This window comes from Argentina silus (genome assembly GCF_951799395.1).
Source record: "Argentina silus genome assembly, chromosome: 1".
NCBI lineage: Eukaryota > Metazoa > Chordata > Actinopteri > Argentiniformes > Argentinidae > Argentina > Argentina silus.
Window position 1 is genome coordinate 15859312 of NC_139655.1, and position 22083 is coordinate 15881394.

The following is a 22083-nucleotide window of genomic DNA, read 5'->3' on the forward strand; positions in this document are numbered from 1 at the left end:
TATTAATGTAAGATATGAGAATGATTATGAATTATAATTTGTAGAATGTAATGTATCCCTCTGGACTCAGATATTGGAGAATGTATCTGTTTTGTAAGGTATTTCTTTATTGAGGCAATGTTCTGGATGAAATATGTTGTATTTTGCCAAAGATAGCCCTGTAAATAAAGGATGAAGCAATACTGTCAAACTATCTAACTCCATCTATCTTTTAACTTTTATCTTAGAAATAAGCATACTATTATCTTTGAAATCATCTATATCTTTCAAATAAGCATACTTTGAGGAAATATATGGAATATATTATATGGAAATACAGATGTGAATGGACACACCATTGATATTACATATTGGACACACACACACACACACACACACACACACACACACACACACAACATGAGCCATAAAAAAAATGCATAATATTAAAATTTTACAATGACTCAAAGGTATTGAATGTAAGTGTGGAGAGGACATTGTAGTATATCCATGTGAGTTTTCAAGTTTTGCGCTGCTTGGGAAAAATGACCCTCTTGTGCCTCTGTAGTTGTCTGATTGGCCAACGGTGTTATGACATCCAATCACACCACGTAGCAGAGAGTGCATTGGGTGGCATTATGTGTACCGATCGGACCAGGGGGTTGTACATATGATAGTACTGTATTCTACCACCGTTCAACTCTCAATTATCTATTTCAAACCTTTGAAGAAGTCATCATGAAGAAAGTCATTTTAGTGACCGGTGCAAATAGGTAGGTACATAAATGACTCCTAGATATTGGAGGGATTCCCTGTTCGTAGCAGTAGCTATGTGACGAGATCATATGAGATATGCGATATTGAGATTGCAGGTGTTTTCACTACGATGAATGGATTATTATAAGGAGACAATGTCGCAAATGATTGCACGGTTATTTGTAGCGACAAAAGTAACAAGAATTCAAAATAATTCGAGGCATCAGTGTTATTACATTGTTACATGCAGATCTGCAGCTACTGCAAGTTACATTTACAACTGGATGAAAGTTGTTGTAGACTTGTCACTGTCACAAGCTCTGTTCTTATTGGCTTGTCATCAATTCAAGCTATAATCCTACAGTAAGCTGACTGTGAAGCACTGATTGTCCACTGTGCAATAGTGGACCTATAGCTTTGAAAATAGTCTATACCGCTCTGTTTACAATTAACATACATTTCCATTGTATGTGTTTGCGTGTGCGTGTGCGTGTGCGAGAGAGTGCACCAGGAAATGTTATTGTGTTATTATTGTAGTGGACCTTTAGATTGAAATTAGCCTATACCTCTTTGTTTTTCCAATTAACATAAATTTCCATTGTGTGTGTGTGTGTGTGTGTGTGTGTGTTATTCTCACTCTATGTGTGTGTGTTCCCCGAAGTGGCATCGGCCTGGCTCTGTGTGAGCGTCTGCTGTGTGAGGATGGTCAGCTGCAGCTGTGTCTGGGCTGCAGGAACATGCAGAGGGCCAAGGCAGCCCGCTCCACTCTGCTGACCTCTCACCCCGACGCCCATGTTGACCTGCTGCACCTGGACGTGGGTTGTGTCCGCTCAGTCCTCCAGGCTGCCCAGGAGATCAAGGCCAGGTACAGCACTCCTGCACCTCCACCACCCTGACCTTACTATCCTGCTAACCCCTATTAAATACCCTAATCACACTACAGAGCCCAACTAAGCTGAGCTGAGCTGTACTGTGCTGGCCTGCTGTAATAGTGCTGGAAAGGACAATGTGAAAAGAACATTTCCAAGCCAGTACCGTACAGTTTGGGTTAGCCCTGTTGAGTGAAAAGCCTGAGTAAGTGTGAGTAATTATTGATATTAGAATATGTCCTTTACTTTTGAATATACAGTAATTACCTTTTCATTCGCCTGGTCACCCCACACTCTTTGAGCTATTAGCCAACTGTTATTGTAATGGCAGTAACAGGAATTGGCCAACAGTCTGCAGCGACCAGGCGAATAAAAGCTAACATTACATTCAAAAGTAATGGATAGATTGACTTATTAAACCTGATTACTATAAACCTTTTATGAGCTCAAATTACCGAAAGCCAAATATCCTCATGAGATGAGACACACATGAGACACACTCAGTGCACATCATACCTCAGTGTTTCATTCATTCAGTATATGACATTATCAATGAATGGATATTGATATCAATACACATGATAATATACCACAGGTACAGCAGACTGGACTACCTGTACCTCAATGCTGGCATCATGCCCAATCCACAGGTGGACATGAAAGCCTTTTTCAAGGGTCTATTTTCTAGGTAAGGCAAAAAAGTTTTCAATTCAATCCAACTCTCACTCTGATCAACATACAGTGCTCTACTTCATCTAACAATGTCAACCTGTTCAACTTTTCTTATCAGAAAATTAAAATGAAAACGGTTAAAATGATTACCTGTTGGTTTCTTTGAGATGTATTACACAAAGTACTACTAGACACCATTTGTACAATAGTTAATTGTGTTCAGTGCTTTGAAATAAAGTGCTGTAATGTGATGTCATCTTTATGCTGCAGCAACGTCATCAACATGTTTTCGACGGCAGAGGGAATCCTGACCCAGCAGGACAGCCTGAACTCAGATGGACTACAGGAAGTGTTCGCCACAAACCTCTTTGGTCACTTCCTGCTTGTGAGTCCCATATGTCATGCACAGTTCTCAACACAAAGAGGTACACTCACTGAAGACTTTATTAGGAACACTAATACTGGGAATACTGGGTAGGGCCTCCCTTTGCTCTCAAAACAGCCTCAATTCTTCGTGGCATTGATTCCACAAACATTCCTTTGAGATTCTGGTCCATGATGACATGATTGCATCACGCAAGTCCTGCAGATTTTTCAGGTGCACTTTCAAGCTGTGAATCTCCCGTTCTGCCACATACCAAAGGTGTTCTATTGGATTCAGATCCGGTGGCTGGGAAGGCCACTGAAGAACACTGAACTCATTGTCATGTTCATGAAACCAGTTTGAGACAACTTTTGTTTTGTGACATGGTGCATTATCATGCTGGAAGTAGCCATTAGATGATGGGTAAATTGTGGCCATGAAGGGATGCACATGGTCAGCAACAACACTCAAATAGGCTGTGGCATTCAAGCGATGATTGATTGGTATTAACAGGCCCAAAGTGTGGCAAGAAAATATTCCCCACTCCATTACACCACCTCCACCATGAGAAAGTGTACAGGTGTTCCTAATAAAGTGTTCAGTGAGTGTATATCAGAATTAAATCAATCAATCAATGAGACTGTATAGCACATTTCATACAGAAATGCAATGTTGCCATACTGGGGCAGTCACGTTTTTCTTTTTACACAAAATCCTCTGCCATGATCCAAGTCAACAGGTCACTCCACACTTGTTTACTGGCTGCTAGGGTTAGGGTTAGGGTTAGGTTTTTCTCTCTCTCTGAGAGAACTGTAGAGGCCTGTATCTACAGTAGATGAAAGTGTGTGTCTGAGAATTAAGCCATTATCTTTCTTATTCAAATACAGTATCAACAATGTTGTACAAAGTTATTGGAAACCTTGAGCTGCTTTTCACTGCCGAAGGGAAAATGATACCCAGCTCACTGTAACAGCCTGTAACCTAGAGACACATAACATTAAGTATTCAAATCTTTGTTTCCATCTCATCCATTTTGTTTCCATTCCGCACCCCCCTATGTCTCTGTATATCCCTTTGACAATAGGACAGTCTCAGTGACAGATGAGGCCAGCTAACAGACTGATTGTCTTTGGCAGTGACATCTGAGTAGGGTTGTATGGCTGAGCTGTTGTACAGCTAATATAGACAGACAAGTTTCAAGTTTCAAAGTTTAAACTTCAAAGTTTTTTCATTGTCATATGTACATTATCCGGTTGTAAGACAGTATACCGGTAATGAAATTCATATTCGCAAGCTCTCCTCTTCGAAAACACAGAACATAGTAGTGACACAATAATACACATTAATAAAGTAGCATGAGTGGCTCTGTACACAACAATAAAATAATACATAATATTATAATAATAATAAGTAAAAATGTCAACAGAGTAAAAGAAGAAGCATAACATATATAGAATTATTTGGTATTGTTTAATGTCATTTTAACACTGGTATTGTTAAATGTCAGTGGAGCCTATGAGACACTAGTGTTAACTGTCTCTGTGGTCAGGTCAGGGAGCTGGAGCCAGTTCTGTGCCAGGCAGACCACCCCTCCCGTCTGGTGTGGACCTCGTCCAGCAACGCAAGACGCTCGGCCTTCCAACCAGACGACATCCAGCACAGACGAGGGACGGAGCCCTACGCCTCCTCCAAGTACGCCTCTGACCTGCTCAGTCTGGCCCTCAACAAACACAAGAACAGCCAGGTGATGCTCGCTCAGTTGAATACAGCAGTGTGTCCCTAATGTGTGGTCCGTTGTGGCTGATCTATTGTGGACTAAGCCTATAAAGTAGGTAACAACATACCAATCCATAACGTAGCCTACAGTTTTATTAGCCCAGAGACTTTGACCCAAATCCGCCTGACCCGATCTCACTATTATTGTCCCCAACCAATGAAATCGGGGAGGTGCCTATGACTCAGTCTCTGTCCGTTCGTATGTGTCACACACTTTTTCTGCGACACCACTGGGACAATTTTGATGAAACTTGGGTGAGTGATCGGTCTTGCCAGATGCGACATTTACAAAATTACACTGATTGGCCCAAATGTTTACGAAACTATGTTGAAAAATGCTTCTTACCATAAAGATTGTTTAGGAGTTTCAAGGTGATGCCGATTCATCATTAAAAACATCATAATAGGGTGCAATGTGGAGGACTAGGAGTATAGCCTAATGCAATGGGCCTATAGCCTAATGAATTTGGGAATACTATTTTGAGAAACCAACACAAAGCTGTAAGAAGTAAGACTGATAATGAATCAAATAAACACTACACATTCCGGTAACTTTCCAGTCTGGCTACGAATGCAGTTTGTAGGAGTGTAGCTTAATGCAGTAGGCCTATAACCTAACAAATTTGGGAATAATATTTTGTGAAGCATATTTTATGCCGAAATTAGTTTTCTGTTTGGTCACAGAAGGTGATCGCACCAAGAGAAAAGCATCTCAGAGTGTCATAGTGAAAGGTTTATGAATAAAATTATTGTTTCATTCACAGGCTTCTCCATCACTCTCTTTTGATAAAGGGTTGCTACATCATTCGCAGGGACAACATGTTTACTGTACACTTGTTTTTATTGACCCGAGCCTGCCAGATCCGCGGGTAGTCCATGTATATGATCAGCAACAACAGCATGTTTTTTCTTCCGTGATTGGCAGGGGTTGTACTCCTCAGTGATTTGTCCAGGACTAGTGATGACCAATCTAACCTATGGCATTCTTCCCTCTTTCTTCTGGACCCTCATCATGCCTATCATGTGGCTCGTGAGTTGTTTTTAATCTCTCCTTACATGGTTATTGGTATCTATCTATGAACCATCACCACGCAACTAATCTACTATTATTACTTAACATTGTTGTTTTCCTAAACAGATAAGAATCTTCACCAACACATTTACGCTGACACCATACAGTGGAGCTGAAGCTTTGGTAGGTCTCTCAAAATAGTTGAAAACATTTTGCAGACATGATGCATTTTGGATCTGTGTAGCCAGTTTTGGGATATGTTAAACTACACAAGCACCTACATATTGAATATAATATGTATTCCAGCAAATATGTTCGAGTTCATCCTTCACCCTTATGACATCCAACCACTGATGTTTAGGGATTACTGCATTATCACTCAAGCCCAGAAGTTAAGTGTATGCCCCAGAATCAGCATTATGGGTTGAATATGTCACTCTCCACAGCTTTCACGTGTTGATACTAATTCCTAATAATAAGTAATTTCTTTAATCTGACATGTTATCCTACTTTTCACAGCACTGGCTATTTCTGAAGAAGCCAGAATCACTGGATCCAAGAGTAAAGTACCACAGTTTGACATCATGCCTTGGGTCCAACTATACACAGCCCAGACAAGTAAGTGTGTAGCACGGACCTTACTATATTTGGAATGCCAAACCCATCCCACACACAGTAAGGTAACATATATGAAATATGTTGGGATTTCAAACTGTCACAGTGTAGTCATTCTCCATGGCTTCGTTTTTTTTCTCCAGATGGATATTGATGAAGACATGTCTGAGATCCTGTATGTGAAACTCCTTGAGTTGGAGAAAGTAGTTCGGGGGAGATTGAGTGAAGAAGACGAGGACCTACAAGCACACAAACAGTACCTCAACCAGACAGAGTAGTGGACGGCTTCTCAGCTTGACTGATGGGAGTCTGTTCTGTATTGAAGAAAAGGTTTTACTCAAGAGGGACTAGTTGCATACGACGGTATCAACACCAACATCCTTTTCTATCAGAGTTAATCAAGTTACTCAATCAGCTGTACTGTATGCGTTGACTTATGATCAGTCACCACATTTCAATTGCCCCCAACTCCTTCTAGTTCAGTTGAGGTCACCCATTTTCCCACACTTTGTTATTCAATCCTGGCTTCTAGTGTGTGCGATATGAGAGTACAGTTCCTTTTGGTGGCTACAACTATGAGGTACAAATTAACACTTCACAGAATTCAGTTAAATCTATTTTTGTTTAAATATATTCTGAGAGTATATGTCAGAAAGATTGTAAACAAGTTGTAGTGAAGCTGAACTGGAAAGGGTAACATTCTCATTGCTGTGAGAAGGACCTTGAAGTACCTGCTGCTAACTAATAGAGCTATTGGTGACTCTAGACTGTGAAGTTTTGTGGATCACCCACTCGTGGTACCTTCAAGTATTTGTTTCACACATCTTGGTTCACAGTGCTGCCTTATAATTAGCCTAAAAGCTACTTGTACTTGTAAGCTGTAGAACTGTGAATAAATGGTAATTATACATTTTTGTTAATTCAACATTACTTCTGTATGCATGAATAATCAACACCATCACTCTTCCATGTAGTGTTGCCTGACATGGTATTGTTACCTTGCTCTTGCTGATTGGTTCTTGAATATATATACATTCTAACCAGTTAAATTTGTACCATGATCTAAAACTAAAATCTTTAAATTAAAGAGGATGTTCCATGGGCTGATTAGGTCAACAGAGCAGCAGTTGGTCTTTTTCTGTATTGCTGAGCACTTGAACTGTGAAGGATTTCACTTGGGTAAAAAAGATACCAGCCACAGTCTTAACCGGATAGCTTTATCATGTTTCACACACAAGCTGCCATGGTGTAGTTTTACTGCCATGATTAGGGGGTATTTGTGGTGTGGTTTCATGAGGCCAACACCAATTACCTTCAGCATGTTATCATTTGCGTCTCTCGCTTCATTCATACAAGATGATGTGTGGTTAGTGTGGTGGCTGGTGTAATTTATTAAATGAAATAACAGTAGCTGTATATCATATCTGCATGACATGACTGTGTTGCATCCTCAGCAAGCACCATAATGCGTCTCAAGTGAATTTCTCCTCTGTGTCTCTAACAGCAGGAAAACTACTCAGAGGACAATAGATCAACTGGTGTATTAAATTATCAAAAAGCTAGAACTTGGCTTTCAATTTGTCCTTCAAAGTATCCTGCAGCTGTCTGTGGGACTGGATGGTTGCCATGCTGATTCAATAGTAGTGAGGACTTGTCAGAAATAGCACCAGCTGTTTTATAACATGACCCCATCTGCCCCACCAACACTATTTGCTTTTTATAAACCGACAAATCCTTTAATCTTTCGATGTGCACACTGTATAGTGGGAGCGTGTGCGTCTGTTTCAATGTTTTTATTGTATAGGTCCTCTTCCTAAATGTCCTATAAAGCATCTTATATATATTGAACTGAACATTATATATATATTATCAACATTTGGTGTGATATGGTATTAATTGTAACATGTCATCAATGTATAGAGGACTAGTGTCTCAAATGTTGCTGCTGTCCTCTTGCTAGTGTCTCAAATGTTGCTGCTGTCAATGACCGCCAGGCCTCAGAAATGTTTCAGGGTATGTGATTACATTGTGATAAAACAGTAATAGACCTTAGTCATCACGACCTTCTGACACGTGCGAACAATTTGCATACGTTTACAAACACTAAACCATGGCACCCACCTCACCTCAGCAGCTGTGTCTTGCATCTTATTTTTCCCGAGAAAAAAACCTCCATTACATAACTAGGGGCCATGTCGACCGTGATCTGAGATGTATACAGTGAAATGCAGCGTTTATCTACATTTTAACAAGCTGCTCTGTTGGAAAGACGACTACATGCCCCATATGGCGCACTAGTGAGTGTCCCGGATATTCCTCGCGCCGGAAGAGAAGAGGTATCTTTCCCAGCCATCTTGTGGCAACATCTAGCGAATTGTTCGCACCAAGCCTCGTAGAATCGGAGGAGAATCCCGCTGAAGGGGCACCATCATGCCCGGACATCTGCAAGAAGGCTTCGGCTGCGTCGTAACCAATCGGTTCGACCAGCTATTGGACGATGAATCAGACCCGTTCGAGGTGTTAAAAGCTGCAGAGAACAAGAAGAAAGAGGGGGCCGCCGCTGGTTCTAAGTCTGCAGCCCAAGCTGCCAAGCAGCCGAAGAAAGAGTCTCAGAAGGATAGGAAGAACCCGCTCCTTGACAAGAAGGAGGAATCTCAGGCTCCAGTACCTCTGAAAAAAGAAGGTGAGGTTAACTCATGCATATATGTGTGGTGCGTTTGTTTATTTAAAAACGTGCAACAAAGCTAACTAGTCTGCAATAACACTGCGAAACACAACATGGTCAATATGGTTCCTGTCCTGTTGTGATCAATTTAGAGGGCAACATAACCTACTGCTGGCATGCACATATCCAGTGCTTTACTACCTGCTGGGTAAATATGTAGATGCTGTAAATAACGGTCCTTAACCTGGCTAGGCTGTCGCTGAAATGCATTCCACCTGCAGGATGTGGAATGTTAAATGATGCTCCTCACTACAGAAGCGGCTGTACAGGACTAGGATGTTTACCTAGCTGTCAAAACACCGCTAGTACTAGCCTGGTATCTGGACATACCACACATTCTTGCTTGCTTGCCAAACAACTACGTACTGGCCTTGGTCGACGCTCAAACCAGGAGAAGTCTAGCCAGCATGTGTTGTTTCCTCGATATTTTTGTAATTGAGCTGTCAGTGTCAAAAATGTCAAGCCACGCAGGGCCCGTTCCGTGATGCTGCAAGTGCATTAAATTACAGCTACAGAGTCAATAGCTTACTGGCTAGATCGTCCATTGCAGCTTGTTTCGCGGTTGTTAGGAACTGATGAACGTTTGGTATTTGCACAACACTGTTTATTTACGCTAGCCCTATACAGTCTGCTTTATGTTGTAGTTGTCTCATAATATTTAGCATCTGTCACTGTAGCTAGCACTATACTTACATGATTGTGGGACATAGATGTGCATACTGCTCAGTGTGTTGTTTTTACACAAGTGTCTGTCTATTCGAAGGCAACCTTGTATAGCTAGCTCTAGCTACAGTCAAGTGTGCATGCTGTAAGGGCAATAACTAAAACAGTGTGATATAGAACATTCAAAGACTGTCATGATCTAGCCAGCTCGCTACTGCGAAGTATTGGTTGTAACCTTATACCGTGCTGATTGCTGGGCGATATTGCATGGTAAATGATGACATACACAAGTTCTTGCTGTATTTGTTTGTTTTGTTACTAATCAGTATGACTGCATGTGGTGTAGGCTAGTAGCTGTCTGTACTGTCAGCTCTCTGTAAAGAAAGAATCTCCCGCGCGCTGGCATTCTTGATTGCTCCGTTCGGGTTGGGGTCAAAAATCTATGTTCCAGTCAACAGACGCTCTTCAGGGTCAGCTCTGATGTATTGTGCCGGATTGTTGTGTGTGTTGCTATGGCAGGTATCAGACGGGTGGGCCGGAGGCCAGATCAGCAGGGTCAGCCTGGCTCCCAGCACCAGGGCGGGCAAGGCGAGGGGCGGCCTGGCGGCGACAGAAGGCCGGACAGGCGAGGGCCCCCACGCGAGCGCCGCTTCGACAAACCTACTGAGGATAAGCCTGATGGTGGAGGAGGAGAGTTCTCTACAGACAAGTGAGTTGCTACAGTGAATAGTAGTAGTATTGATCATAGCCCTGAACTGCTAATGATTGTGTACTAACCAGTCTGTCGCTCTCTGTTCCTCAGGCCTTCTGGGGACAGGCCCCCTAGAGGGCGTGGTGGTGGTAGAGGTGGGCGTGGTGGAAGGGGGCGGGGCATGGGCCGGGGCGATGGCTTTGACTCTCGCGGGAAACGGGACTTCGACAGACACAGCGGCAGCGACAAAACGTAAGTCATACCCTATCCGGGCCCTCCAAACGTATTTAGGTGGTTTTAAGCTACAGCTTCTCTGTAGATGAAGGCAGCAGTAGTGGTAACTAGAGATGCACCAATCCAATACTGAGCATCAGTCATAATTGCCTAAAATGCTGGATCGGGAATCCAAGATAGGATTGGTACTCAGTATCGGCTGACACTCAAAGTTCAGTACTCAGAATGGTGTCGGCAATGAAACATTGGTATCGGTGCATACATAGTGGTAACATTAGTGTCTTTGGTCTTTCAGTGGCGTTTCCCCTTTGTTTCAGCAGTCAGAAAACCGAGGAGAAGCGTGGCGGGAGTGGGTCTCACAACTGGGGAACCGTGAAGGATGAAATTAAGTGGGTCTACTCCTCAAACAATCAGTGCATTATGAAAGACCACATGTTATTCTGTGAAGGCAAGGTCATAAAAGTGTAGATATTTATATGTTTGTGCATTTGCATTTTCAGCGAAGTTGAACAGACTGCTGCCCCTCAGTTAACCGCAGAGGGAGAGGAACACCCACCTGCTGACTCTGAGAACAAGTGAGTATCCTTGGGTGTCCAGTTTCCACCTCCTCACACCCAGCAAATCACCCTAGGGCTGATCTGTGAAATAACATTTCCAAACATGCTGCTCTAGTTACCATTTAGGCCTATTCTGATCTCACCTTTTAACATCAGCACGAATAGCAGTACTGTCAGTCAACAAAATATTGTAACATATGTTGTCTTAAGTTTTTTTCGGTCAGGTCACGTGTTCAAGAGAAACCCATGGCCCTAAACGTATGGGATGTAATTGCCTCTCCAGGGAAAATGAGGTTGAGGAGCTGAAGGAAGAGGGACCAAAGGAGATGACGCTGGACGAATGGAAGGCCATGCAGGACAAGGAGCGTGCCAAGGTGGAGTTCAATATCCGTAAGCCCAACGAGGGAGCCGACAGCCAGTGGAAGAAAGGCTATGTGCTGCACAAGTCCAAGAGCGAAGATGTAAGTGACGAAAAACCAAAAGACGTAAGTGACAAGGACCAAAACTCCCATTTCTATTTTGCTACCGCTGCTCAGTCATGCACGTTTGATGTTTATGAATCACATCTGTATGTATTGGAGCTAATGCTGTATGAACTAGAGGGGGGTGTAAAGAGTTAACTGATGTTTAAATGCTTTGACTGTGATTGATTGTATAAACACAGTCCAAACATACTACACATTTAGTCTCTAGAAGGAATGTTAGTAAACACTCGAGCTGTGGGCATTTTCGTACTGTATCTGTCACTTCATTTTGCCTATTTATTAGCAGTTTAAGGATTGATGAAGAATTTCTGCATGCAAATGTTTTGTCTGTATACTCTTTTAAATCGCTATGGTGGACTGTATTCTTTGAAGTGTTGTTTTGCTTTTGACAACGAGTTTATTTAATAGTGTCAACCAGCCAATTGCTTTGCTTAAGAGGTTCTGTCATCATAGACCAATGTAGCTGAAGTTCTTTTTCTCATTGTTGCTTTTCTCTCAACCAATCCAGAAACCTGTTGCTGCTCTGATTGATGCTGCAGAAATGGAAGCAGAACTGACCCCGCTGTTCCCCAAGGTGCCTGCTGTTTTACATATTCACTCCCATACATCCAACTGTGATCAAACTGGCTGTTTACTTGTACACACACTTCTTATGGAATAGCAGTTTTTCTCTAAGATACTTTTGTGTATCTAGTGCAACAGATACGCCTTTTTCCTAGGAATGTACAGAAAAGTATAAACTGTCATTACGTACAAGGCTGTTGTTGATTTTGAGCCAGAGTATAGCTAGCTGGTTGGCTACCTGAATTTAGGTGGTAGCAGTGTATTTGCCCCTCTGGCTGACTGTAAACAATGTCTGAAGGTAAACAATCATAACAATGTCAACTCTTCTCTCCAATCAGGGCAATGCTGATGAAGCCGGCGCAGACCACCACTTCCGCAAACCAGCCAATGACATCACATCCCAGCTGGAGATCAACTTTGGAGACCTGGGCCGCCCTGGGCGCGGTCGCGGGGGAGCTCGTGGAGGAAGGGGAGGACGAGGTGGTGGTGGAGGCAGCCGGCCGGCACGTGGGGGAGGTCGATCCGAAAAGGTAAACAATGTAAGCGGTAGTCATTGACCACCTCAAAAGCTATTGTCACTAACCACAAAAGTATATACTTATTGACTGCAAAAAAAAAAAAAACTGTCACAGAGAAAATGCTGTAGCTAATTACACAAAGTAAAATTGTATGGCAAAGGCTGACCATTCACTGAGGTAACTTATGGCAGTGGTTGTTCGTGTTGTCTCGTACTCATGTCCAGGTATAGAAACTTCCTTCCTCTCTCTCTTTGTCTACAGCCGGGTGGAGTGTCAGTTCCCAATGTGGATGACCCAGAGGCCTTCCCGGCACTGGCTTAAGACTCCAGCACCGCCACCAGCCCACCCATCAGCCCCTCTGGGCCCCTCTACGAGGCTTGCATGCTTACAACTTCTTCAAGTATACGAGAAAACAAAAGAAAGCGACGATTTTAACGACGAAAAAGACTGTCATCCATACCATTCACATCTGAGGACTGAAATTTTACCTGTTTTAAAAAGAGAAAAAACAAGAAAAGAAAAAAACAGAAAAAGGACTCTTGTTACACTGAAGGAAATTATAGGTAGAGGTTTTGTATTTAGAGAAATGATAGCAGGGATGTTTTCATACAGTATTGTTTTTTTTCAGAGATTATGCATACTTCATGGATATTCTTTTGTATTGCTGCTTGAATACAGTACATTCGGAAAGTATTCAGACCCCTTAACTTTTTCCACATTTTGTTGTTACAGCCTTATTCTAAAATGGATTCAATTTTTTTTTCTCATCAATCTACACACAATACCCCATAATGGCAAAGCAAAAACAGGTTTTTAGAAATATTTGCTAATTTATTACAAATAAAAAACTGAAATCACATTTACATAAGTATTCAGACCCTTTGCTATGACACTCGAAATGGAGCTCTGGTGCATCCTGTTTCCATTGATCATCCTTGAAATGTTTCTACGACTTGATTGGAGTCCACCTGTGGTGAATTCAATTGATTGGACATGATTTGGAACAGCACCCACCTCTCTATATAAGGTCCCACAGTTGACAGTGCATGTCAGAGCAAAAACCAGGCCATGAGGTCAAAGGAATTGTCCGTAGACGATCTCAGATGTAGACTCTCAGACCAAGATTCTCTGGTCTGATGAAACCAACATTGAACTCTTTGGCCTGAATGCCAAACGTCACATCTGGAGGAAACCAGGCACCGCTCATCACCTGGCCAGTACCATCCCTACAGTGAAGCATGGTGGTGGTGGCAGCATCATGCTGTGGGGATGTTTTTCAGCGGCAGGGACTGGGAGACTAGTCAGTATCGAGGGAAAGTTGAACAGAGCAAAGTACAGAGAGATCCTTGATGAAAACCTGTACCAGAGTGCTCAGGACCTCAGTCTGGTGCGAAGGTTCACCTTCCAACAGGACAACGACCCTAAGCACACAGCCAAGACAACGCAGGAGTGGCTTCGGGACAAGTCTCTGAATGTCCTTGAGTGGCCCAGCCAGAGCCCGGACTTGAACCCGATCGAACATTTCTGGAGAGACCTGAAAATAGCTGTGCACCGACGCTCCCCATCCAACCTGACAGAGCTTGAGAGGATCTACAGAGAAGAATGGGAGAAACTCCCCAAATACAGGTGTGCCAAGCTTGTAGCGTCATACCCAAGAAGACTTGAGGCTGTAATCGCTGCCAAAGGTGCTTTAACAAAGTACTGAGTAAAGGGTCTGAATACTTGTGATTTCAGTTTTTTATTTTTAATAAATTAGCAAACATTTTAAAAACTTGTTTTGGCTTTGTCATTATGAGGTATTGTGTGTAGAGTGGGAAAAAAATAATTAAATCCATTTTAGAATAAGGCTGTAACATAACAAAATGTGGAAAAAGTTAAGGGGTCTGAATACTTTCTGAATGCATTGTATATGCATTTCCAAGATAGAGGTTGAATTGTGTGTCTGTTTCTTACCCTGTGAGGCTTTTTTGCTGGCTTTCCTCAAGACTTAACCTGAATGTTTTGGGGTCATCTTAGACAAGTGTTCATTAAGGGGATATGTCTTCAAGTCATATATTACTTAAATGTTTAGACTTACAATGTGTTTAGTACAGGTGTACTAAGTATTCAACATGTGTTTTCAAATGTACCTGAAGTCTAGTGACTCTCCCTTAAGCTAGATATTCTTTTCTGCTTGTCATGCAGTGAAAGTGAATGCCTCTGGTTTTCCTTTTTGTTTATTTTTTTCCCACTTTGATGGCTTTGCTCTTTTCTGGTGGATCAGTGGTTACTATGCTCTGTCCCTGGTCCTATTTTACTACCTGTGTCTTCAGTCAGCCACGGCCCAATGTATTTCTAGGCTGGTCCTTTTAGGTCATACAGGCTATACTACTAGTAACCTGAGCACCACTAAGCGAATATTGTATTTTATGGGTGTGTGTGTGTATCTGCGTGTGAGTGATTGTTAATAGTGATTGTGAATGTGAACGATAGTTACTTAAACTTTATGTATTCCTCTACCATGAGCTTGACAACCTACTGAAAGTAGACTGCAGGTTCCAAGCAGCTTGGTTTTGCCTGATGTAGCTTTTATTTTGAGAACATGGTGTTTCTATCTAGGTTAGATAGTGGACTGTGAACATATCTTGCACTTAAGAGTATTGATAAAGATATTATTTTAGAGCTTTGGAAGCACATGGTTTTATCAGCACCAATACTCGGAAGATGGTTGTTTGTTTCCCTCTTGTGATCATCTTTGTTATTTTTATATTGTTTTATTTTGTTATACGCAGCACTACTGCATAATTTCTCTGAAAGAAATGTGCTGTTCAACATGGTCCAATTGAGTGCTTCAGAACATTTGAATGCTGATCATGCTTAAAGCCAGCTGTGTCTGCATTGTCAGCAAGGTTTTATTTTACTAATGTGGGTATACTTTACAGTCATTGGGTTGGGGAAGGAGATACATTGAAACAAGTGGTAAGTGATTGAAAGCTTTATATTTTGTGCTCTTGAAAGACTTGATGGCAATGCACCGACACAGAGGACTGGAGCTGACTTTTTGTAGGACTGTTTGAGCCACTTGATGACAGACTTTTTCTGCAAACATCCCTGTTCTAATAAATTGCTTAGAGGTGTTGTGTATTCTGCCCACGGCAGTGACTTTGTGTGAAATCATTACTGTGATTTTAAAAAAGAATATGAAACATAACAGCTGTGGACTCTTTATTGATGGCAAGGTAATTTATGTAAGGACATACCGGTACACACAAACTCCTGAATATCAGTTTTGAGTTTGTCAACTGATGTCCAATGGCATACACTTGTTTAGGTCAGCTACTGGCCAATCCGCTTACCTAACAGTCATCATTGGAGTAAATATAACGGACTGTTATGTGTGACTCTTGCCCAGGTTCAAGTAAAGATCAACCCCAGAATTTAAATGTTCACAGTATGATAGTGATGATAGGCCATTTAGGAAACAGTCTCACAGTCACAGATATCAAACTACAATACGTTCTGTGGAAAATGTTTCTATACAAAGAAAGCGTGAGGAGAATTTAGAAGACGAAGATAAAGCCTGGTAAGTATCTTAAGGTATACCTTAAAGTCGAAACCTCTTTGCTTGGATACACACTTGTTGCAGCTACCTCTGCAACCCACGAGATGGAGACACATCGTAGTAATGTTGAATAAATGAGAATGCCCGCCCCATCGTTACGTAACACATTTAGTAAATTATGGCGGAAGTTCGGAGACGTCCACCTGTGCAACATGAAGAGAAAACTTCAGAGAAAAGCTCATTATCTAAGCGTGACGGCAAAGGGCTGACAGACGCTAATTCGGTCATGCATATGAAGCTTGTCGCTGCAGGATTTTACGGACTGAGCTCGTTTCTCATCGTTGTTGTTAACAAAAGCGTCCTTACCAGTTACAGGTAGGCTACAGTCGTTTGAACTTTGGACTAATAACAAGACGCAGTCCATGGGGTTCGGCTGCACTGGGAATCTTATAATGAACCTACATTTTTTTAGGATGTTTTTAGGACCTGACCCGAACATTGTGGCTAAACCTCACTCAGTATTTGTTGACCATCAGAGAAGAAATTGAATGGGATTGGGAAAGTATTAATGGATAGCCGCCCCTGGCATCTTGGTGTCACGCAAGCATTAATTATGTGCTAATTTAGATACATTGATAACCTCTGTAGACATGTAGTTTGTACTGTAGTTTCATGAAGATTCGACGTCAAGAAACTATCATTGAATCATTTGAGTCTGTATTTGCAGATTTCCCTCTTCAACATGTGTGGGGATTGGTCAAGTAAGGATGCTTTTTACTGTTATTAATCTTTATTAAAGGTTTGCCTATGTAGTTTAAAAGTGTTTTGAATGTGTATCACATTGGATCTTTTTGCAGATGCTGGCTACAATAGTAGTGCTAGGGGCAGCAAAGGCAATGGGTGTTATCAGATTTGCAGATCTGGACATAAGTATACCAAAGAAGGTGAGTCCATGTTTCACTTCTGTGTCATCATATCTCATATATGGATTATGTGGACAATTTCAGTGTTTGGCATTCATTACACAATACATCTGTTGTCATCAAGCACATATTTGTGAGCCTAGATATGGGAGTCTGTAGTGCTTCCCAATATCTCCTGGCAAAGACCTCCTCAGAGAATGATTAACAATGAATTATTTTTAAATATAATGTAGACAGAGGATTAAAACATTGTGCCTGTCATTGCAGATGTTTCCCCTACCTCTTCTGTATGTTGCCAATCAGATATCAGGACTGTTTGGGACGCAACGACTCAAGTATGATATCTCTCTTTGTTGACCTTGACATTAGATACTGTACTCACCACTCAATGCCTGCAATGTATGTAAACCATCAGAAACCCTGCATGTCTTCTTTTCCAGTCTACCCATGTTTACAGTTTTAAGAAGATTCTCTATTTTGTTAACCATGTTGGCAGAAGGATTCCTACTGAAGTAAGTTCATTTCTGTTATAGGCTATACATAAATGGAAATCTCCTTTTGGTTTTCAAAAGCTTACTAAAAATGACCAGCTTGTGTGAGCATTCTTTTGTATCTGAAGGAATAACCTGTTTCATCCCACACAGAAAGACATTCTCTCGGTCTATCCAGCTAACTGTATTTGCCATGATTCTTGGGGCCTTTATTGCTGCAAGGTATGCTAGGCTGGTTATGCATGTGCCTATTAACTAGGATTTGTACCATTGCAAAATCAAGTAAGCTAACCTAAGAAAGTAAACTGTTGAATCGCAAATGATCCCCTAATCACAGTCTATAAGCCTTTTTTTTATTGACAATGGCTAATACTCCAGGAACACTATATGATGATAAGGCATTATAATGCAGTGATACAAGTCTTATAATAAGCTATGAACACATTATAACTGTATGATTATAGTAAAGTGAACCTCCTGTTATTATAATTATGCGCCCCACTATTGTGCTTCACTCATTGATGCTCTGTCTGTTGTAGCACTGATTTGGCCTTTGATCTCCAAGGCTATGTGTTCATTATGCTCAATAATGTTCTGACTGCAGCCAATGGAGCCTATGTGAAACAGAAACTTGACTCCAAGGTTAGTGCATATGTGAGAATGTGTGCTTTTGTGAACCATGTTCATCTCTGTGTTTTGTATGTTATAACATTGGATATCTGGGAGGAGGAGCAAATCTACTGTACTTTTACAATACATATACAGTACATGATGTTTTAATGAACAGATGATGTTTCAACACTGCTTTGCAACGTATTGTATAAGTTGTATGAAAATAGGGGAGTATGAAATAGGGGAGTATGCTTAAAAATGTTGTACTTTCTAAATGGTGAAACCAATCTGAAAGAAACATTGAATTAAAGCTGAGAATCTCTACTTTGACCCCATAATAATTGTTTGATTTGAAATCCATACTGTTGGAGTATAGAACTAAAATGATAAAATGCTCCCTCCTTCCAGTACTTATGGAGGGCACTGTATGTGAAAACTGTATGAATTAACAAATAAGTGCTAAGATAATTACTTATAATAATTGTTAATCATAATGAGCTCATCAGGGGTCATTCTTTTATTTTTTTTATTATTCAGTGATTTTCAAAAAAATACATCTGCAAATGCCCTCCCCCTGACTGGAAACTCGTTGTTTTTGAAAATCATAGATGATTTTGTTTACCCAAATGACATCATAGGGGATCGTATTCTAAGTACTTTTTCTTCTTATCCTTTGACTACAGTCAAAAAAGTTGTGTTCTAATGTTTTCCACATTTACTAACCTGTATGTACGTTTATCTACATAGGAGCTAGGGAAATATGGGATGCTGTACTACAATGCCTTGTTCATGATCGTCCCTACAGTGGCATATGCACACTACAACAGGGACCTGCAAATGGTAAGTGGCTATCTATGGTGTGTGCTTTTGACTCCATGGCATGTACACAATGTAGAGGGCTACAGTAGACGGATCCAAGGCAGGCTGTTGTTATTGAAGATTTGATAAAACACTGAAGGATAGAGAAAAGATTGGACAGGTTAAGAATTTATTCCCCAGTACAACTTCAGACGTTTATGGACATGATAAAGCGGACTCTACACACAAGTTATCATTACGTTATATCTGACTCCAAAATATATTTTATGAGGGATTCGCTCATCCCTGTGTGACAGACACTCAAATCATATCGGATCCTAGATTCCATTAAGAGTATACAATATGCTATTACCATGCTTTCAAGTTAGGAGGAGTTTACACATAGTCCAATACCTGATGTGATGACTCGAGTCTATGTGTTGCTAATGATGCATGTGAATATTAGACATTAATGGTGAACTCTGTGATAACCTGGTCACAATTATGTCGTGCTGTTTTCACAGAACCTTTATCTAGCACACAACATCATATTAATGCACACAGGAAGAATGAGAATAGAGTATCAACAAATAAACCAATTGAATAGTTTAAAAGAAACATACAAAATAAACAAACTGTAGTAAACTAATGGAAGTTTAACCATACATCTAAAGTTATGTGTGTCAAGGACAACACAGAAGAATGGCCCATCACAGGCCTAACCCAAAACTCGTGAAGGTTCTGTATCTTCCTTAAATATTCTCCAAATGATAGAACATAGGTGGGAGAGGCCTGTTGGCCTATACTATATACATTACAGTAGCATGGCAGTCACGGTGCAATATCCTCAGGACGTCCACCAGGCATGCTCATTCAACTGTAAATAGGTGTTCCGTGCTGAGAGAGGGGGGCATTGATCATTATTCACAATGGAAGGTCAGACGATCACTGTCTTTGTATCAGCCACATTTAAATACATTTAAATCACATGGCTGGTGCTACCAAATCAGTCTACATTGTCAGCTTTGTGGGGACTTGAACCACCATTGAACTAAGAAATTAAGTGTTTGTCATTTTTCTGTCTAAGGCACTGGAGTTTGAAGGGTGGTCAGACAAACTGTTTGTCGTCCAGTTTGTGCTTTCTTGTGTCATGGGGTGAGTTCATTTTCCTCTGTGTTTCTATTTATGTAAATGTCATGTAACTCTGTATTACACTTTGTATGAAAATGTATCCTGTGAATGGAACTGTGTCCACATCTCTAGATCCAGTCATAGACTCTGATTCCGAGTCTGATTCTGATCTGTAGATGCTACCTCCTAAAATGGACAAGGACGCATTTTGTGGTTATTACAGTTTGGACACGTTAGATCTCATTGAATGTTTGCCATTGTAGCTTGTAATTTTATTTTTGGGAGGCTTTAAGCAGTGTCAGAGCAGCTTGCTCTGAATTGTGTACAGTTGCAGTTACTGGGTACTACTGTAACTAATCAATCATGTTGGATTAGACTTTGTATTATTCATGCCTGACCTCTCTTTCTTTGTCAGTTTCATTCTGATGTACTCCATTGTGCTTTGCACTCAGTACAACTCTGCATTGACCACCACAATAGTGGGCTGTATTAAAGTAAGCATTGTCTGAACTACTTATCATTATCACACATTATGCACACTGAGAAGAGTTTTCACATGGACTACTGACATCCATTTTGCTTCCTTCCTCAGAATATTTTAGTTACCTACATAGGAATGGTGTTTGGCGGAGACTACATTTTCACTTGGGCCAACTTCATTGGTTTAAACATCAGGTAAAGGAAAGTCCAACTCAGCCACCTAGTAGCACATCCTGTAGTTGTTTGCACCATAAGGGAGAGTGACATATAATGCAATAGTTCAGCAGCATTCAATAGTTAAGTTGACATTTTAAACTTTGATTCCCCTCTCTTCCTGCCTATGTTATAAGGCTGTGTTGTGACAGAGACAATAGAGAGACCAAAGTTGAACTGTCATAACCCCTCCCCTATCTCTCATCTTCATACAGCATTGCTGGCAGTCTGGTGTACTCCTACATCACCTTCACAGATGAACATACCAGTAAGTTGTGGAAACGCCACTAAGCTAGGACATGGAAATCATTGCATTTATGAGAGAGAACGAATACAAATGAGCTTTGGTGTATTGTTTGAAACTTCAGATGGAAAATTGTAATTCATTTTTCAAACATTTTCATGGAATTGTTCATACAATGAGTCTATGTTAATAGAAAACAGCTGTTAAACTTTCACAATGGCTTGCAGGAAAAACAGGCAGTATAATAAGCCATGTTATGTGCCATAAATCCTAGGTTTGCTATATACTTCAAGTATGTGTTTCAAATGCACCCCACTTGTGTTCATGATTTCATTACTTTTGGGGTAAAATAAGTCTCTGAAATGTTCTGTACTTGAACCTCTCATTTGAACAGAAAAGCCTTAAATGGGACAGTGCCACTGGAGGGTGCAGCAGAACATGGACTCTTCACACACATTTATGTTCTGTGGGCTCCGTTTTCAGCTGAGTCCAAAGGTTCAAACACAGGCATATTGGCAATTTGTGTTGGCTGTAACAGGTAATATTACCACAGTGCTGGAGCTCTGTTTCATCTGCGCTCAGGTGGGTGAAGTAGCATTGAGGCGTGTTCGTGACAATGAGCAGGTGAAGTGCCGTCCTGCCTTGAAAATAGCACTGTTTCAGACACACTCTAGTGGCTGTGTTTTCACTAAGACACATTTCTACACTGTTAAAATAGAGCCCCTTGTGTATGTCAATTACCACTTTTATTTTTTTTAAATGTGGTGATCAAATTATAAAAATGTTCAAGCTATTGTGATAACAATTATCATACATTCCATAATCAAGCACTGTAAGCCATGAAATCATTGTTTGAGAGTTGGTAGAACATTTTGGAAAATATCAACTGCATTTTTAACATCAATGTTAATTCGCAATGTTAGAATCTCTGAAATGTTTCTGTGGGCAAACTTATCACACTTATAAATGTATGACCATTCCTTTAAAAAGATATATATATGACGTGTCATGAAATTGTTAATTGTACTGTGAATCTAATTGTTAATCATGCCTATTTACACTTGTTAGCATCTTCATTTAAAATGTGTGTTATGCAACATTCGCCCATATAAGGTACACTGTCTATATTATCTCTATTCAGTCAAATCAATGAGAATGAACTGTAGACTA

General features: G+C 40.9%; 3 protein-coding genes across 7 annotated transcripts; all 3 read left to right on the forward strand.

Annotated features, from left to right (window-relative positions):
* Positions 1–620: 620 nt before the first annotated feature.
* Positions 621–6953, forward strand: LOC310814683 (3-keto-steroid reductase/17-beta-hydroxysteroid dehydrogenase 7-like). Of its 2 annotated transcripts, none has more exons than XR_014554593.1 (9): positions 621–752; positions 1397–1600; positions 2200–2292; positions 2547–2661; positions 4190–4384; positions 5342–5446; positions 5555–5611; positions 5735–6046; positions 6187–6236. XR_014554593.1 is itself a non-coding variant. In XM_083684182.1 (9 exons), exons 1-9 carry the CDS (start codon positions 718–720, stop codon positions 6319–6321), a joined length of 1038 nt encoding a protein of 345 aa, XP_083540308.1. In that variant the 5' UTR covers positions 621–717; the 3' UTR covers positions 6322–6953. The 2 variants fall into 2 exon arrangements, 1 of the variants encoding a protein (XP_083540308.1); XM_083684182.1 differs by having other exon boundaries at positions 5948–6046; positions 6187–6953.
* A 1322-nt stretch (positions 6954–8275) lies between these two features.
* Positions 8276–15664, forward strand: LOC310819719 (SERPINE1 mRNA-binding protein 1-like). 4 transcript variants are annotated; one of them, XM_083691067.1, is made up of 9 exons: positions 8276–8726; positions 9951–10140; positions 10234–10374; positions 10674–10745; positions 10857–10931; positions 11197–11398; positions 11907–11972; positions 12301–12501; positions 12742–15664. In XM_083691067.1, exons 1-9 carry the CDS (start codon positions 8474–8476, stop codon positions 12799–12801), a joined length of 1260 nt encoding a protein of 419 aa, XP_083547193.1. In that variant the 5' UTR covers positions 8276–8473; the 3' UTR covers positions 12802–15664. The 4 variants fall into 4 exon arrangements, with proteins under 4 accessions (XP_083547193.1, XP_083547195.1, XP_083547194.1 ...); XM_083691069.1 differs by having other exon boundaries at positions 12301–12492; XM_083691068.1 differs by having other exon boundaries at positions 10677–10745.
* A 535-nt stretch (positions 15665–16199) lies between these two features.
* On the forward strand, positions 16200–21998 carry LOC310812322 (nucleotide sugar transporter SLC35D2-like; the record flags this gene model as incomplete). The annotated part of the gene is made up of 13 exons (XM_083680833.1): positions 16200–16396; positions 16749–16782; positions 16879–16965; positions 17212–17279; positions 17385–17456; positions 17589–17657; positions 17975–18077; positions 18795–18887; positions 19933–20000; positions 20392–20470; positions 20569–20651; positions 20885–20937; positions 21308–21998. The coding sequence occupies 13 exons, from the start codon at positions 16200–16202 to the stop codon at positions 21316–21318; spliced, it is 1017 nt and encodes a 338-aa protein (XP_083536959.1). The 3' UTR covers positions 21319–21998.
* Between the last annotated feature and the right edge of the window lie 85 nt (positions 21999–22083).

Excerpts from the sequence above, each read along its gene's own strand:
- LOC310814683 (XM_083684182.1), top strand. The coding sequence starts at position 718 with ATGAAGAAAGTCATTTTAGTGACCGGTGCAAATAG. Across the intron at positions 753-1,396 it reads TTAGTGACCGGTGCAAATAG|TGGCATCGGCCTGGCTCTGT; the intron begins GTAGGTACATAA and ends TGTTCCCCGAAG. Across the intron at positions 6,047-6,186 it reads ACTATACACAGCCCAGACAA|ATGGATATTGATGAAGACAT; the intron begins GTAAGTGTGTAG and ends TTTTTTCTCCAG.
- LOC310819719 (XM_083691067.1), top strand. The coding sequence starts at position 8,474 with ATGCCCGGACATCTGCAAGAAGGCTTCGGCTGCGTCGTAACCAATCGG. Across the intron at positions 10,932-11,196 it reads CCTGCTGACTCTGAGAACAA|GGAAAATGAGGTTGAGGAGC; the intron begins GTGAGTATCCTT and ends TTGCCTCTCCAG. Across the intron at positions 11,399-11,906 it reads GTGACGAAAAACCAAAAGAC|AAACCTGTTGCTGCTCTGAT; the intron begins GTAAGTGACAAG and ends CAACCAATCCAG.